At 42.5% G+C, this 18930-nt stretch overlaps 1 protein-coding gene across 1 annotated transcript; it reads right to left on the minus strand.

Moving 5' to 3' along the window:
* Window positions 1-499: 499 nt before the first annotated feature.
* On the minus strand, window positions 500-13901 carry CHDH (choline dehydrogenase). The gene is made up of 8 exons (XM_084269641.1): window positions 13643-13901; window positions 8418-9227; window positions 7845-7996; window positions 4520-4649; window positions 3725-3859; window positions 2505-2647; window positions 1619-1721; window positions 500-1051 (listed from the first exon to the last, which is right to left on the minus strand). The coding sequence occupies exons 2-8, from the start codon at window positions 9184-9186 to the stop codon at window positions 633-635; spliced, it is 1851 nt and encodes a 616-aa protein (XP_084125767.1). The 5' UTR covers window positions 9187-9227; window positions 13643-13901; the 3' UTR covers window positions 500-632.
* Window positions 13902-18930: the final 5029 nt, after the last annotated feature.

Consider the following 18930-nt stretch of genomic DNA (forward strand, 5'->3'; position numbering starts at 1 on the left):
ATTTGTTAGAAAAAATACATTTCTGATAAATAAAATGTCTTCTTTCTGAATACTATACAGTTAAGTCTGCTAAGTATGATGTCTAACTTTCCATGAGGATTTTTAAACTGCATTCCTTTCCAAAAAAATGCATTTGACAGATTCTGAACACGTGTGAGTACCTCTCCTAAAAATTCTGGTACGTACAACCTCAGCCTGTGAATATGAAATTGTATAAATGCTTACATTTACAGAACCAGTCTTTGCAGGATGTGGGGATTACTGACTAGCTGCTATCCAGGATAACATTCTCACAGCAGTTAAAATCTTCCCTGTAAAGAACAAGGCATGCTGTAGCAATTTTCAAAATAGCATCTCTTCCACTCTTCATGCAATTGCATAGTACTTCTGGTTTATGTGCACAACTGAATTGTACCACAGGTGGTCATGTTTAAGTACTGAAAGCAGCTTAAGCCAGCCAATTAAACAAGTGAACAGGTGTCTAACATAAAAGAATGTCTTGAAATAGTAGTCATTTTAATAGGATATGTTGTTTTGCATGGCATTTGTTTTGTTGGCATGTTCAGTATGAGATATCGACATGTTGATGAAAACCCAAGTAGCAAAAGATGTGTAAGAATGAGTACATTTGTTTATCTCTGTGTTTCCAAGGTTTTGGGCTTATATACTGGAACATTTTTTTCCTCAAGTGATGGGAGCCCCTTAATTATATCTGCAGCTTTCTCTGCTATCATAACAGTTGGGGCATTCAAGTTCCCACTGACAACACTGGGCATAATTGAAGCATCTACTATTCTCAAGTTTTCCACACCAATTACTTTTGTTTGGGGATCAACCACAGCAGTGGCATCTGAAGGCTGACCCATTTTGCAGGTGCAGGAAGGATGGTAAGCACTATCAGCCTTCTGCCTTATGAAAGCATCTATTTCTTTGTCAGACTGAACATGGTTTCCTGGTTGAATTTCAGGCCCACGAAATTTTTCAAAAGCTTTCTGAGCAAAGATCTCTCTGGTCAACTTGACACACTGGCGGAACTCCCAAATATCTCTTTCTGTATGGAGAGAAAACATGACAACTGTAAGTACACCTTTAATTTAGTATTATATACAGAATGCATAACAGAAAAAAATAGCATCAATGAAAAAAAGCTGGAGGTGAAGTGTCTTAGAAAGTAGGATATTTTTCAAAGGCACAGATGTTTTTATTTCATTCACTGTGAACAAAACTGCGACTTACACTCACAGTCCTAGAAGGGAACAGGTGAGCTGGGAAGAATTGCTTTTTATTTTGCTGTACTCCCTGTCTAGCTAAGGATACTAGTCTCAGCACAAAGAAATCAATGAGATCCACTCCTTCACAAGCAGAGGAAGGGATGAAATGAACAGCACAATGCAGCAAACACTAAGAACCCTGACTGCATCCCCAACAGGGAATTCTTTCTGCTTTATACAGTGCTTTGCACAACGTACTCTCCTGATACTAACTGATTTTATAAATGAGAAGTAAATAACAATGCACCAACCAGCACCTCTGAACTGGTATTGAGTTAATGTGAAAATCTGATACTGAAACAGGCAGGAAATAATTTGACATCAGAGCAAGGAGAGGCTGCATTTACCTGTCGACATGTAGTTAGGTTCAATGATAGGATGGTCATTTGGGTCTGTACTCTTCAGCTTTAGCCAGCCCACACTCGTGCTCCTCATGGGTCCCACATGGACCTGCAACATCCACAGTATACACATAACACAATCCCACCAGACAATCCAGTATGATTTACTTTTTAATTTGGATGGTCTTTACAAATTAAGCAAATGTAAATATTAAAGGGAGATAATGGAAAATGCTGTTGCATATTTTTCCATTTTACATAAATTGGATGTAAATAAGATATTCCATAAGGAGAAGGGAATATGCCTGTCTATTGACTCACAGCTGTTCTTTAAACACAGCTATTCCAGATGAGCAGTAGCGAAGCATTCTAATACAACCAGCAATCAGACCAAATTACTATTATCACTGAAGAGATAAAGAAGAAGAAACATATATTCAGTGACAGTTCCCCAGCAATAGCAAAGACTTTTGGATCAAGATCATAATCTAAAATGGCTTGGATATGTGCCAACAAATAAATAAGTGGCCTCCTCTATTCTCACACCTCTGTATAAACTGCAGTGGAACAGGGAACATCTTGGTTTAGTTTTGTATGGTATCTAACACAATGCTATCCTTGTCAGTAGCACTGTGGCACTTCCATAGTGCAAATACTTAAACAGCAGCTCACTACTTGCCTGCTTTCCCAGAGGTAAAAAGTAACATAATTTTCGTAGCAATATCAGATAGCAGATTTTTTTGCCCAATCCAGGAGGTTAAGCCAGCACTTCTGTGCTATACAGAACAGAGTATTTTTCCATATATTTCCAAGTTATCAATATTTACAAAAGAGTGTAAACCCCTCATGCTAATTACTAGCGAACACTGGAATACATTCTTTGACAACGCACCTGGTAAGCTTCCATTGTGGAAGCAACCCGACCATGATCAATCACCTGAGAAGGGAGAAAGTGGTACTGAATGTCAGGGTGAGGAACCCCTGGTTCACTTCGGATAAAGCCACCAGACTCTAAGTGGGCAGTGGCTCCCTCACCTAGAGTGTAAATGAGAAAGAAAATGCCATTAAAGACCTCAGAAAAGCAAGAAACCCACTTCTTAACCCTTGGTTTCACAAGTATGAATCATGTATATACAGTGGCAATTGCAAGGAATGCAAAGCCATTATGAACAACTTGTAATTTAAGCAATATGCATCACCTTCACCTGTTTTTGAGAGTGGGATGTTACAGTTATTTCACTGTAGGCCTAGAGTCTAAGTCCAGAGGCAGATTTGGTCCCAGGACGCTAACAGGTGTAGAGAGAACTGACCACAGCATCCCAGTATTACTGCACTGCGTGGTCCGTGACATGTAGCCTAGATATCCCATCAGTCACATGCAGCAGGCAGAGCCAACCACAGTACCTACCCTGAAGGGGAAAGATCAAGAGCCTACAATGCCCCTCATATTATGCTTTGCTTTTTTAACACCCATTTAAAACAATACATAAGCCCTCAAGATTTACATGCATGGTACAAAGCCCCATATATCCAGCATAAGTTGCCACATACAAACATAACTCAGCAAGTGAGGAAGACCTCAACTTTGGCCAAACTATTTTACTGATTTCAAAGATCTCTTTCACAGATTCTATTCTTAAGGTACAACTTACAGTTGGGTTACTGTAAAATGAGTACGTCATTTTAACAAAAGTTCAACTTCTGGTTTACAAAGAAGCCTAAAGGATTCTAATCAGAGGAACAAACTGACTCTTTTGGGGCAATTATACAGAAAACTTAATTCAGTTCAACTATATGTTTTTATTGACATCTGTTTCAAATAGAATTTTTTTTTTTTACAACAGCTTTTCTCAGTAGCACCAAGACTTTTAAATATGGAATATTTCATTAAATTAGATATAAAAATGTTAAACACTGTATAAAACCCTGCCTTGTTACCTAAGATATAATAACTATTTTAAAAGATTTTTATTTAGAAAAAACCCTAATATTTCAATTCCTATTGCAAGCTCCAGTTCTTTCCCAGAAGATGAAAAAATCATGTATGAAGGCTCCCAGACTTTGAAATTGACAGATAAAAGGCTGTAGTCACTCTAAATCAATCAGTGGTACCTGTAAACTTCCAAAGCCATTCTAGACCAATCCTCATCATGTTAACTGGCTTTTGTGCGTTATACAGAGTAATGGGCTTGGTGCACTTTTGCTGGACATACACTTCTAAATGATCTTGAAGGTTCTGGCCTACTCCTGGATGGGGAGTAGAAAGGGAGAGGGGGGAGATGGAAAAAGAAAGGTTATTTTACACAGAACAATTATACAAAACATTTGCAACCAGAAAACAGCATACATGGGAACTAAACTAACCTCTAACACGGGCAGTGATGACCAAGACCAAGACCATGATTTATATCAGCCTTTTGCTTACATCAGAATAAGGTTTTACATAAACATAGCATTACAAGAATGAAACTGGAAAGGTAAATGGCAGGTGTATTACTTGTTCTAAAATTGCCAGGCATGCTTTCTAAATACAGTACTATCTTCCCTAGTTTTAAGGAAACATTCAAGCTATTACTTCTATCTTTGAATATATAAGACAAGTGGGCATTTATATAATCTGTTGTGGATCCAAACTCATTCAAAATTCTAAATGCTAAGTATGCTGCTCTACTTTAAATCTGTTCAGTGGCATTGTTCAGAAAAGCATTTTTCACTACCAAATGTAGTGAAGAAAATGTAGGAGTTTATTGCTCAGATTAAAATCAATGCACACTTCCACTGATTTCCAAATCATTTTAGTTCATGCAACCTTACAAAGACAATTTAATTTCATGGATTTATTTAATTTAATGGTCTTTGAATTGCATACATAGGAAGCTGTGAGGTTAAAAGAAATAATAAAATTACCAGGAAGATGGCAAACAACAGGGATCCCCAGTTTTTTTAGATCATCTGCATTGCCAATCCCAGACAACATAAGCAGCTGTGGAGAATTTATGGCACCTCCACTTAAAATAACTTCTTTACTGGCAAAAGCCTAAAATGAAATGAGCACAAAAGTCTTAATGTTATTAACCCTGACCCGAATGCTAGCAACATCAAGAGTTTCTACTCTGATACGCTATTTTAATCCAGAGAAGACACCCTTCCCTCACATTTTTCTCATTCAAAACATATTCCTATCTATCTTGCCAGATGTTTCTGTAGAGAGGTGATCAACTTTTCACTCTGATCATTTCTGTATTTATTCCCATGTTTACAACCTGCTCAAACTCTATGGCACACACATGTTCAGCTCAGCCAGTATCACAGCTGCAAATAAACTCCTGTGCTCTTCTTGTGGGAAAAAAAAAAATACCTCTGGCAGTCAGCTAAGCATCATTTCCACTTTCAATAACAGTCTATAAATTAAAAATTAATCTCCTAGGGAAGATTTTGAATTCAGAGACATGCTAGCTCAAAAATTCTCAAGACCTTAATTCCTAAATTCAGCCAAGACTAATGTTACTCTCTTAGCTCACTGCAGTGCCCAGAAGCCCCTCAACCACTGAGGCACTACTGAGACAACTCTTACTGCAGGCATATGTACAATTCGGACAGACTTCATCAAACAGTTTGAGGCCTGAGTTGGTCATGATACAAGCTGCTAAAGCATTCATCCAACTTTGACTCAGTCTTTTGTGCTGGATAGTTATTTTTCTAGAACCCTCTCTCTTAACTGTTCTTGGCACATCTTCTTTCCAAGTATTTTTGCCTCCAAATATTCTCATTTAGCAATAACAAAATCCTTCTCTCTGTTAACTGTACCTGGGGGATACCTCTCCCCTTTTGCCACATGTATTACATTTAGGATCAGAACTGCATCCCTTAGTGCTTTTCACCATTAAAAGGTAAAACTGTGTGTAGTAAGAAAGTACTGATATCCTCCTCCTTTTCCCTTTGGTCTTAGAAAGAGGATGATGTGGGTGAACCCAGCATTGTTCTAGTTATCCCCTTCTTTTCCAGCAAGATGAATACAAACACATTGGATCATAGAATCATAGAATTGTAGGGGTTGGAAGGGACCTCAAGAGAACATCGGGTCCAACCCCCCTGCCAAAGCAGGCTCCCTAGGACATATCACTCAGACAGGCGTCCAGATGGGTCTTGAATATCTCCAGAGAAGGAGACTCCACCACCTCCCTGGGCAGCCTGTCCCAGGGCTCTGTCACCCTCACTGTGTAAAAGTTCTTCCACATGTTGGTGCGGAACTTCCTGTGCTCCAACTTGCAGCCATTGCCCCTTGTCCTATCCCCACAGACCACTGAAAAGGGGCTGGCTGATTCCCCCTGCATCCCCTGCTTCAGATAATTATAAACTTTAATTAGGTCCCCCCTTAGTCTTCTCTTCTCAAGGCTGAAGAGTCCCAGCTTACTCAGCCTATCCTCACAGGGGAGATGTTCCAGGCCCCTAATCATCTTCGTGGCCCTTCTTTGAACTCTCTCCAGGAGATCCCTGTCCTTTTTAAACCACGGAGCCCAGAACTGGACACAATACTCCAGGTGGGGCCTGACCAGGGCAGAGTAGAGGGGGAGGATCAGGATGATCAGGATGCACTACATCCTCCCTAATCACACATATGTTGCCTGTTGAAATAGAAGATATCCTTTATATACACAGTTAGGCAACTGATGACAAAAACTGCATGGTAATTTTTAGCATTAGAAAAACAGTTTCCAGATTCACTTCTTAAGAAAGAACAACTGCACTACAGAGTAAAAAAAAAACCCCAAGCAGCACTACGTTTAATGCAAATTCTAATACTATTTAAACTCGTCCAACATTGAAAAGTAACGTGTATCTGCAAAGGTAATACCACATCTATCTGTGAATTGTAATATATCATTGAGGCCACAATGAGAAAAAAAATACACAATTATGCCCTTGAACAACTTCTCATTAGCAAGCAGAACCCACAAGGGTACAAGGAAACATGTCTGGTATTGCTCATCTGCACTCTTCACTTTTGTGGAATGTGAGGTGTTACCATGATTAGCTGCTTGGGGTTTTGGGGGTTTTTTTATGAGACATTAAGCTTGTAAAGCAACATTAAAAGTGCTATATTTTCCTGTAATATAGTGAAGGGTTAACAGACTAGCATGGAGTGCATAGTAACTTGTAATAATCCTATCCTTTTTGAATGACATCTCATCTATACAAAATGATGGTAAATGAGATTGTTGATACTAATAAGGTCAAAATGCAGTAGGAAGAGAAGTTTGATAAATTGTTTCCACATTATTTATCTGATGTTGCCAACAGATAGCCAGGGCTAATATTTTTTGTTCATTATCATTTTCCTCTGGACAATCATTACTATGTTAAGACTAATACTCAGCATATCTGTGACTGCTGAATCAATACTTGCATGTTATACAAATAACTCCCCTCTCTTTAGGGTACTACTATTGACCTTTCTGATTGTTTTATAATTGTGACTAAGTATCTTAAGGTACAAACAGCCAAATCCCTTTTAGGCTGTTACATAGCTACTCCACAATCAGCTGTAACAATAGAGAGTTAAGGGAAACCAGGATGTTTTAGGTCTTCAAGAAGTCAATGGATTGAAAGCTGTGTAAAGTGAACTGTTTTTCCAGATTTAAGTTGCAATGGCAATCCAAGCTTCCTTCCACATGATCACATGTTCAGTGGAAGTTGGACTGAAACTGAAAAACACCCATTCCACAAACAACCATAAGGCACATTTTATCATTGTTTCATCAGTACTGTCCTAAAACTCATTACATAATATTTATCATTATTTATCCCCTGAGCCATTCAGGTTTCAGTATCTACCTTTACAGGTTTTCCTATGCCAGAACAGCATTTTCAGGATTGTTTTTCATAAATTACAGCATTTCAGCACACTGGTCAACAGGTTGAGACAGTGCATGATTGCACTATAGGTTCCAGCCAGAAACCTTACACAACACTCTTGCATAACATCGAGTTACGGCTCGTCCCCTCAGTACTGAGGGATGGAAATAAAATGGAGATCTTATTCCAGCTGCATCAATTTAGAAATTATCACCTACTGTAAAACAACTGATACGAAATCATGTAGAGGAAGAGACAACACAGCATCTGAAAAACAGGCATTTTCCATAGTAAAGCACCACTTTTCTTACAAGTGTTCTTAAAATAGTTTTTCTTTGACTCATACTTTTTGTACTTAAAGATAAAAATCTCTTACCTTTTTCCTTTGCCCGTTTTTCACATACTCAACACCAATGGATTTTGTTCCTTGAAACAAGATTTTTGTTACAAGTGTCTTCTCTGCAACTGCCAGATTTGGACGTGATAGAGCTGGGCGCAGGTAAGCACTAGCTGTGCTCCATCTTTGACCTACAATGTGTATTTGCATTAAACATCAGAATAGTTGTGCTCAATACTCTTCAAGATGTTGGCTAATAACCATCAACACGTTCACAGAGGGAAAGCCTTCACAGATTTTATACAGTCCAAAGCAAATAGGATTTGATAGAATAACTAACCATTTCAACATAATAAATTTCACAATGATTCTGTCATTGTCTCCCTTCCCAAATTTAGCAGGCCAATGCAGTTGTCAGTGAAATACACACTAGACTGATAGCAAGCTGCTGTGAATGACCAGGGTGTACACACAAAGTGCCATAGCTGTTCAGTAATCTACACAACCAAATGGCATTCAGTGCAGATTCTATGTCCATATTCGAAAATGCTTTCAGAAGTACCACTGGTGGGTCAGTAATACAAATCATTTAAGGACCCCTTTATGATTTACCTTTGTGTATAGTCATGTCCATCCAGCCAAATCCTTCTTGCTGATAGCCATTCATATCATCTGTGAAGGGATATCCAGCTTGCTGGGTTGCCTCCAGGAATGCATGATGAAGAGGATGGTTTGTTTTCCCTCTTGACACATATAGGGGTCCATTTCCACCTCTGTACTGATCTGACCCCAGTTCATGTGTCTGTGCCTTCTTAAAATAAGGCAAGCAATGTTCATAGTCCCATCCTATAGCCCCTTCCCTGCTCCATCGATTATAGTCTTCTGCATGACCACGAATGTACACCATAGCATTGAGAGAAGAGGAACCACCCCACACTCTTCCACGGGGCCAGTACATAATTCGGTTATCCATATGCTTTTGTGGTGTTGTGTGGTAATACCAGTTGTATTTCTCATCACAGAGGTTGTATGTTAATGCAGCAGGCATATGAATCTTCCACATGAGTCTTTTACTACCCAGAAGGGTATCTTTTGGGCCTGCTTCCAATAGCAATACAGTACTGAGAGGGTCTTCAGTCAACCTGTTGGCTAATACACACCCTGCTGATCCAGCTCCAACAATAACATAACTATAAGAATCTGCCTTTTCAGAACTAAGTTGAGATGATGTATGTGAAATTTTGAATTGTCGTTTGTTGAGGCCCAATATGTTATTTAATGTGTGTGTTTTAAACAGACTTCCTTTTATTTTGTGCATCTGATTCACAGGACCGCAGCATTTAACTCCTTGCGTTAAGTACGACATCTTTACTGACAGCATCAATCTTGCAGAAATTTCTAGCAAAAATCCAGCGTTTTATCCTAGAAAAAGAAACACATACAAATCCCAATTCAGATGTAAGCATTAATACAATCTGTGGCCTCTAAAATGTCAGTCATTTTCAGGTAAAGCTGGTGCACTTTAACTTTCTGCATAGTGAAAATGGGTAACAACACCGCCAATAAAACAATAAACTTTTACTCTGAAACTTGTCTTATTCTAATACAGTCTATGCACCAGTCATGCAGCACACATAATTTTGTACTACACACAGTCTGATTTTGATTTGCTTCTGGTTCCTGAGACAGATGGAAACCATAAAGGATGGAAACCTTTGCTTACCTTGTAGACTCTCTTCATCTGCCTCTAGGAGCTAAGAATTTAAGAAAAACAGTTTCATAAACTTCTCCATAGGTTTGTGACTGTCAAACAGCCAATTCACAACCATGGAAATTATGCCCACTGTAACTTCTGACACACTGAATCTAGGATGTGTCTGCAAAACACACACATAACAGTGAAACTCATGTTTGGCTGCCCCCAAGCTAAAAAACTGCTGGGTTTTGAGGTATGTCTCCTAGCATAGGCAAAGGTGAAATCTGTTTGGCTATGACTTTCTACCTTATTACTAGAACCAGATCCTGCAGGAGTGTTTTAAGGACAGTCAGGTCTTTAGGCTGATTGGCCTTTTTTTTACCTTCAGGAAAGTCTCTGAGTCTTGCAAGCAACGCAGGTTTAGTTCTGTTACAGAGGCTCAAGTATGGGCACTAAATGCAAGATTTTCACAGCCCATGTTAATTGTCATAGGTACTGATGCTGCTGGCCAGTCTGAAGTGTGTTTCCCTTGTTCTCTCCCTTTGAAACCATTTATCTTGGTATAAACAATTAGTGACAATGAATATTCTTGGGCTGTATAAAGTATTTCTCCCTGGCCCATTGCAGCTGGCTTGGATACCAGAGGCAGCAACTCATCTAGAGGCTGTTACACTGTAATGCGCTGCCTATCTGAAAGAGAGAAGCAAGGTCTCTACTGGAAATGTATCGAATACTGTATTAAGTTTGTGAAATCTAATTTCTCAGAAATAATTTGTGAATTGTAATATAAGCCAAATACATTTTATAAAATGTCTTGAATTTTTTTAAATAAAACATGTCTTAATCACTGAAATAATCAGCTTTTCCTTACTAAAAGGTAGTACAGAACTGTACTCATTTTCCTGGGTGAAACTCTACAATATGAGTTTGCAAGAGCACATACAAGCCCTTAAGCTAACTCGGCCCAATAAATGTTAAATGTCTTCCACATACAACTATATTTATTTACAACTGGATGTATAAGCTCATATGCAAAAGTACTTTTTTTTCCTCTCAGAGAAAGGATAGGTAGAAACATACATCTTTTACTCTTCTTATGAAAATTTGTAATAGGCTGTACAAACCCTCAAACTTCTGGAAAAGTAGCAACCAACCTTAGAGAACAGTTTGCTCTGCTTAAAAAAAAAAAAAAAAAAGATGCAGGGGATAGGTCTGAGCCCAGAATTCACACAGCTGATTCTCAAAACTGATCCCAGCTGAAGATGGGGATTGTCTTTTACAGGTGGAGACTATAAAAGGATATTTTTTTGCAAAGACGTTCTGGCAATTTCCTGTGATACAGCAGAGGAGGACTGACAGAGAGAGAATGTGTGTGAGTTTACCTGCAGAACTGGTGGGTCATAATGCTTTACTGTTTCAAGAACAGCATATTGCTTATGGGGCTGGTAGAGTATGGGCCTGGGCTCTGATAACATGGGAAAGATACTTTGTCCCTATAATGTGAATTGTCCCCCTTTTTTTCCCTAATGATTTAACCTGATGAGGTTGATTGATCTTACTCCTAAGTAAACCCTCAGATTTTAGTCCTACATTTACTCAAGGTTTTTGATGCAGATAGGTAGGTCTCACTGACTCTGGAACACATGCTGGCTTATTTTGTCACGTGACATATTATGCCACCAAAGGTTCCTGCATCCTCTACTCAGAATGCTGGCTGTTAAACCTACAACCTACCTAGCTGTTGGTGGTAAAGAGGGTAGATTTGCAGAATCCGTGGAATCGTAGTCAGTCACAGACTGACTAATTCTGGTAGTGCTGGAGGTTGTAGTTCTACAGCTTGCTACAGCATAAGCACTGGCTATGGAACTCCTACAAATACTATTCAAGCAGCACTCTGAAGGCAGCATTGATGTTACAGGAGTGTTTTGTTTCTTGCTGTATGCCAGAAACCTAACACTGAGCTCTGGACCCTTTTAAAAGCTGATTTGTTAAGGGCCTCTCACTTCTGCAGGCTTTAAAATTCATAAAAAAAAAATCCAGCCTTATATTGAAGGGGTTGGTATCAAGGACTGAGATAATGAAGTCCTGAAGTTAGAACGTGGTGATACTTCTCTTTGATCTATGTAGTTCTAAGAGCATACCTGGCATTGTCACAGTTCAAGTTCTTGTACAGAAGATAGTCTTGTGGAATTTCGCAGGAGTCTTTGACTAAGAGAACAGCAGTCAAAAAATAACCTAATGCTCAACTTTCCCTTAGTTTTATCTGGCTTTTTTGCCAGGGAGAATTTACAGCCTGTGTAATGTTCCTAAGAACTCTATTATAGCAAGAATGTGCCTTTTCCAGTAACTAGAAAAAATAAAGTTGTATTAATAGGTAGAGGCATCTGAGGCTCTGAGATGTGCTGGGGAAGCAGACCCAATTTACCCAGTAGGGAACTGTACTTTGATAGCTCTATTTAATATAGTAGTGGTTATGTCAAAACAAAATATGCAGAAATAGGGAGGTTTACACAACAGGGCTCTAATGGGATGCTCCATACTTACTATCAACAAAATGTAGTCTTTTTGTCCTTACTGAATGTTACTGCATATCTTTATCTGAATTCTCACATACTCTTTTATGATTAAGTTCTTCAGGAATCAGCAAACAGACCTGCAGGAATGCATATGGCAACAACATAAAATATATTCACTGTATTATTGTAGATATTCAAAATCTGAAGCTCATTTTTAAAATGTATGTGTTTACAGATGATACTACTATTTAACAGGGCCTGTAGACTGTATTCTTACAAGAGTGAGGAGAGCAGGAGCATCTTAGCTGGAAAATTCTGTCACTATAATTTAATAATGTATGTAATCATACAACAGGAAGCTAGGAGGTGGTAGAGGAGTTCTAAAGTTAGGGCTTTGGGGCTCCTTGCATCACTGTAACTCACTTCTGAATGCAGTATCAGGTTTGCATGACAAACCCTGATATAACCCATGGGTTGCCTTTGCAACTCTACAGATGTTGATTTGGGATTACATGTGAAAACAGATTTCTAAGGGGCACTGAAAGGTGAAGTACGTGTGGTGTTTGTTGATTTTTTTTTTTAAAGGAAAGGGAAGATAAAAAGAGAAAAAGGTATGTAAGCGGCTGTGTAGGGCATCTAAGGACTAAACAGGCTTGCCCTCTTCATAAGAAAGTTCTTTGATAAAACCGGAAATAAGAGAGATCAAAAATACATACTGAGACAGTCTGGGTACTTAGTAGAAGCTAGGATTAACAAGAAAGCTAAATATAATGATCCTTTTAAGTAACTGAAGTAGTATTCTGAATCTGCTCCACCACATATTTGTCAGGTTTGTAACTGAACATTATTTCATGGGGTTTTTTTGTTTTGCATGAAATGGAACAGGACTGGCAGAGTAAAATGGAAGGATTCTTATCTTGCAAAGAGGGAGTTGGGCGTGAAATCAGTCAACAGCATCCTGCTCTTAACATTCAAGTGACTTTCAGAATCAGTGCGTAGACGATTCACACATTGCTTTTAAGTTCTGAAGTGCGCAGGTCAAAGTGCAAGCCATTCTGATTTAATTTAAATTCAACATACATAAATGGTGTGCATGGATTAAAATACTATTTTTCAATGCACAATTAATTACCATATTGATTCATAACAACTCATCTACACACGATCCTCCTGCATGAGCACCACCCTACTCCAGTTCCTCTTGCGATGCTGACACAAAGAGGAAATGGTCACTGTGGCTGCAACTTGGCTCCCTGTCCTGTTCTGTTGGGGCCGAACCAGTAATAACCTCTCTGGCAGATGTAAAATCTGAGCCTTTCCCAGAGATACGCAACAATGTGGACAACACACGGTACAGCAGCGCTACGGGACCTTTGCTGTATGCTCACCCTTCACAGCACTGTGCTGCCAAATACTGCCCTGGGTATGGTCCAGGAGGAACACCTCAGGTAAAAGCAGCTCCTGTTTGTTGGGTTTCCTCCCCTCCCCCGCAGACTGCACGCTGCTGAAATTCCTCTGCTGTGGGAGTGTTAGGGATTAACTTTCCCTACCGTCCTGCTAGGAAAAAAGTTCGTTCACATACAGAAACTTCGCTTCCCCGCTGGAACTGTTCGCGCTGTACTTACGTCTGCTGGTAAAGGAGGAAATGGCGAAATCTCTGCCGGCCCAGGGCGTCAGGCGGCCCAACTCCTGCAGGTCTGCGGACTGCCCGCGATGCTGCTCTGGGGGCGCCTACAACGGCTCTTGCTCCACGCAAAGGCCGGGGCCTGTCCCGGTCCCCTCCGCCGGACGGGGTCACCCACGGTCCGCGTGTCGTCTCTTCCTGCCTGGGGAGGCCGCTGCCTCCCTCAGAGCCGCCTCCGTGTGGGGGGCTGTCCGCGTCGGTGGGGCAAAAGGGGCCGCTCCGCGAGCGCCGTGTCCCACCGCGGCCTCGCTCCCCTCCCCCGGCCCTACTCCCTCTCGAGGCACTGCAGCCCCACTCACCCGCACGCCCTGTGGAGAACGGGGGTGGTCCCTGAGAGGCGCTGGGGCCGCCGCCGGGGCAGCTCGGAGCAGGGGGCGGGAGGGCTGGCTGGCTGCCTGCGGGACCGGGGGTCCTCTGCCCTTAGGACTGGCCTCGGCAGGGGCAGAGGTCCGCGGGGGAGGCAGGGCAGGAGAGCGGGTAGAACCTCCCACGGGAGCGCACCCTTTGGCCTCCGTGAAAGAGGCATGGTGGTTTCGAAACCGGCGAGCGCGGCAGCGGGCCGAAGTCCCCTGCCTCACCCAGGCGCTGGAGTCCTCGCTGCCGCCGAACGCCGGCCAGAAGCGGGCTGCCGGCTTCGGCCGTGGGCCTCCGGGAGCAACGGGAGTAAGCAGCCCTGCGCTGAGAGACCTCTCTGTCCCTTCCTGGGAGAGCTTCAACTTTTCCACCTTGCCCTCAATTAAGTGGGGCAGACAAAAGCATCCGGCAGTTATGGTACGGGCAATTAGACATAGTTAGAATCAGCTGGCCAAAGAGCCTCAGTAAGGACATGCATGTCCGGCAGGAGATTTCCCCCAGCTCTTCCTTGTTTCTACTCCTCAGTGACTTCCCTCTGTTGAGATGTTAGCTTTCAAAAGCGGTTTGTGGAGCAGTAATGTCAGCAGTTAAGCAGGGGCAGATCTGAGTTAACTCGGGTAGAATTCAATAGGTTCCTGCTGCACGTGTCTGCCACTTCATGGGGGTGCTGTCAGTATTTACACATCAGCCACTCTGCCTTACCCTTGGCTGCTCAGAGGATTGGCCCTTCTGTCATTGGTTGTCAAAGCTCTTCCCTCTTAAGACGCTCATTCCCCTCTTAGAAAGAGACACTGCTCTTTCCCTCTTAAAAGACACTCCTTTCCCTCTTAAGGGCAATGCACTTTCCGTCTTAAGAGATACTCTTTTCCCTCTTAAGAATGATGCTCTTTGCCTCTAAAGACGCTCTTTTCCCTCATAAGAGACACACTCTTTGCCTCTAAATATGCTCTTCTCCATCTTAAGAGACGCTGTTTTCCCTTTTAAGTGCTATGCACTTTCCCTCTTAAGAGATGCTCTTTGCCTCTAAAGACACTGTTTTCCCTCTTAAGAGCGATGCACTTTCCCTCTTAAATGCTCTTTTCCCTCTTAAGCACAATAAATGTTCCCTCCAAAGATGCTCTTTCCATTTTAAGAGATGCTCTTTTCCCTCTTAAACGTGATGCACTTTCCCACTTAAGAGACACTATTTTCCCTCTTAAGCGCGATGCACTTTCCCTCTATAGAGAGGCTCTTTTCCCTCTTAAGCGCGATGCACTTTCCCTCTATAGAGAGGCTCTTTTCCCTCTTAAGCGCGATGCACTTTCCCTCTATAGAGAGGCTCTTTTCCCTTTTAAGCGCGATGCACTTTCCCTCTATAGAGAAGCTCTTTTCCTCTTAAGAGCGATGCACTTTCCCTCTATAGAGAGGTTCTTTTCCCTCTTAAGAGCGACGCTCTTTTCCCTCTTAAGCGCGATGCACTTTCCCTCTATAGAGACGCTCTTTTCCCTCTTAAGCGCGATGCACTTTCCCTCTATAGAGAGGCTCTTTTCCCTCTTAAGCGCGACGCTCTTTTCCCTCTTAAGCGCGATGCACTTTCCCTCTATAGAGATGCTCTTTTCCCTCTTAAGCGCGATGCACTTTCCCTCTATAGAGAGGTTCTTTTCCCTCTTAAGCGCGATGCACTTTCCCACTTAAGAGACACTGTTTTCCCTCTTAAGCGCGATGCACTTTTCCCTCTATAGAGACGCTCTTTTCCCTCTTAAGCACGATGCACTTTCCCACTTAAGAGACACTGTTTTCCCTCTTAAGCGCGATGCACTTTTCCCTCCATAGAGAGGCTCTTTTCCCTCTTAAGCGCGATGCCCTTTCCCACTTAAGAGACGCTCTTTTCCCTCTTAAGAGCGATGCACTTTCCCTCTATAGAGACGCTCTTTTCCCTCTTAAGCGCGATGCACTTTCCCTCTATAGAGAGGCTCTTTTCCCTCTTAAGCGCGACGCTCTTTTCCCTCTTCAGCGCGATGCACTTTCCTTGTATAGAGAGGCTCTTTTGCCTCTTAAGCGCGATGCACTTTCCCTCTATAGAGACGCTCTTTTCCCTCTTAAGCGCGATGCACTTTCCCTCTATAGAGAGGCTCTTTTCCCTCTTAAGCGCGATGCACTTTTCCCTCTATAGAGACGCTCTTTTCCCTCTTAAGCGCGATGCACTTTCCCTCTATAGAGACGCTCCTTTCCCTCTTAAGCGCGATGCACTTTCCCTCTATAGAGAGGCTCTTTTCCCTCTTAAGCGTGATGCACTTTCCCTCTATAGAGAGGCTCTTTTCCCTCTTAAGCGCGATGCACTTTCCCTCTATAGAGAGGCTCTTTTCCCTCTTAAGCACGATGCACTTTCCCACTTAAGAGGCGCTCTTTTCCCTCTTAAGCGCGATGCATGTTCCCTCTATAGAGAGGCTCTTTTCCCTCTTAAGCGCGATGCACTTTCCCACTTAAGAGACACTGTTTTCCCTCTTAAGCGTGATGCACTTTCCCTCTATAGAGAGGCTCTTTTCCCTCTTAAGCGCGATGCACTTTCCCTCTATAGAGAGGCTCTTTTCCCTCTTAAGCGCGATGCACTTTCCCACTTAAGAGGCGCTCTTTTCCCTCTTAAGCGCGATGCACGTTCCCTCTATAGAGACGCTCTTTTCCCTCTTAAGCGCGATGCACTTTCCCACTTAAGAGACACTGTTTTCCCTCTTAAGCGCGATGCACTTTCCCTCTATAGAGAGGTTCTTTTGCCTCTTAAGCGCGATGCACTTTCCCACTTAAGAGACACTGTTTTCCCTCTTAAGCGCGATGCACTTTTCCCTCTATAGAGACGCTCTTTTGCCTCTTAAGCGCGATGCACTTTCCCACTTAAGAGACACTGTTTTCCCTCTTAAGCGCGATGCACTTTTCCCTCCATAGAGAGGCTCTTTTCCCTCTTAAGCGCGATGCACTTTCCCACTTAAGAGACACTGTTTTCCCTCTAAAGCGCGATGCACTTTTCCCTCCATAGAGAGGCTCTTCTCCCTCTTAAGCGCAATGCACTTTTCCCTCTATAGAGAGGCTCTTTTCCCTCTTAAGCACGATGCACTTTTCCCTCTATAGAGACGCTCTTTTCCCTCTTAAGCGCGATGCACTTTCCCTCTATAGACAGGCTCTTTTCCCTCTTAAGCGCGATGCCCTTTCCCACTTAAGAGACGCTCTTTTCCCTCTTAAGAGCGATGCACTTTCCCTCTATAGAGACGCTCCTTTCCCTCTTAAGCGCGATGCACTTTCCCTCTATAGAGAGGCTCTTTTCCCTCTTAAGCGTGATGCACTTTCCCTCTATAGAGAGGCTCTTTTCCCTCTTAAGCGCGATGCACTTTCCCTCTATAGAGAGGCTCTTTTCCCTCTTAAGCACGATGCACTTTCCCACTTAAGAGGCGCTCTTTTCCCTCTTAAGCGCGATGCACTTTCCCTCTATAGAGAGGCTCTTTTCCCTCTTAAGCGCGACGCTCTTTTCCCTCTTCAGCGCGATGCACTTTCCTTGTATAGAGAGGCTCTTTTCCCTCGTAAGCGCGATGCACTTTCCCTCTATAGAGACGCTCTTTTCCCTCTTAAGCGCGATGCACTTTCCCTCTATAGAGAGGTTCTTTTCCCTCTTAAGCGCGATGCACTTTCCCACTTAAGAGACACTGTTTTCCCTCTTAAGCGCGATGCACTTTCCCTCTATAGAGAGGTTCTTTTGCCTCTTAAGCGCGATGCACTTTTCCCTCTATAGAGAGGCTCTTTTCCCTCTTAAGCACGATGCACTTTCCCTCTATAGAGACGCTCTTTTCCCTCTTAAGCGCGATGCACTTTCCCTCTATAGACAGGCTCTTTTCCCTCTTAAGCGCGATGCCCTTTCCAACTTAAGAGACGCTCTTTTCCCTCTTAAGAGCGATGCACTTTCCCTCTATAGAGACGCTCCTTTCGCTCTTCAGCGCGATGCACTTTCCCTCTATAGAGAGGCTCTTTTCCCTCTTAAGCGTGATGCACTTTCCCTCTATAGAGAGGCTCTTTTCCCTCTTAAGCGCGATGCACTTTCCCTCTATAGAGAGGCTCTTTTCCCTCTTAAGCACGATGCACTTTCCCACTTAAGAGGCGCTCTTTTCCCTCTTAAGCGCGATGCACGTTCCCTCTATAGAGACGCTCTTTTCCCTCTTAAGCGTGATGCACTTTCCCACTTAAGAGACACTGTTTTCCCTCTTAAGCGCGATGCACTTTTCCCTCTATAGAGACGCTCTTTTCCCTCTTAAGCGCGATGCACTTTCCCTCTATAAAGAGGTTCTTTTCCCTCTTAAGCGCGATGCACTTTCCCTCTATAGAGAGGTTCTTTTCCCTCTTAAGCGCGATGCACTTTCCCTCTATAGAGAAGTTCTTTTGCCTCTTAAGCGCGATGCACTTTTCCCACTTAAGAGACGCTCTTTTCCCTCTTAAGCGCGATGCACTTTCCCTCTATAGAGAGGTTCTTTTCCCTCTTAAGTGCGATGCACTTTCCCTCTATAGAGACGCTCTTTTCCCTCTTAAGCGCGATGCACTTTCCCTCTATAGAGAGGTTCTTTTCCCTCTTAAGCGCGATGCACTTTCCCTCTATAGAGACGCTCTTTTGCCTCTTAAGCGCGATGCACTTTTCCCACTTAAGAGACGCTCTTTTCCCTCTTAAGCGCGATGCACTTTCCCTCTATAGAGATGCTCTTTTCCCTCTTAAGCGCGATGCACTTTCCCTCCATAGAGAGGTTCTTTTCCCTCTTAAGCGCGATGCACTTTCCCTCTATAGAGATGCTCTTTTCCCTCTTAAGCGCGATGCACTTTCCCTCTATAGAGACGCTCTTTTGCCTCTTAAGCGTGATGCACTTT

The sequence above is a fragment of the Gallinula chloropus genome (genome assembly GCF_964237585.1).
Source record: "Gallinula chloropus genome assembly, chromosome: 12".
NCBI classification, from domain to species: Eukaryota; Metazoa; Chordata; class Aves; order Gruiformes; family Rallidae; genus Gallinula; species Gallinula chloropus.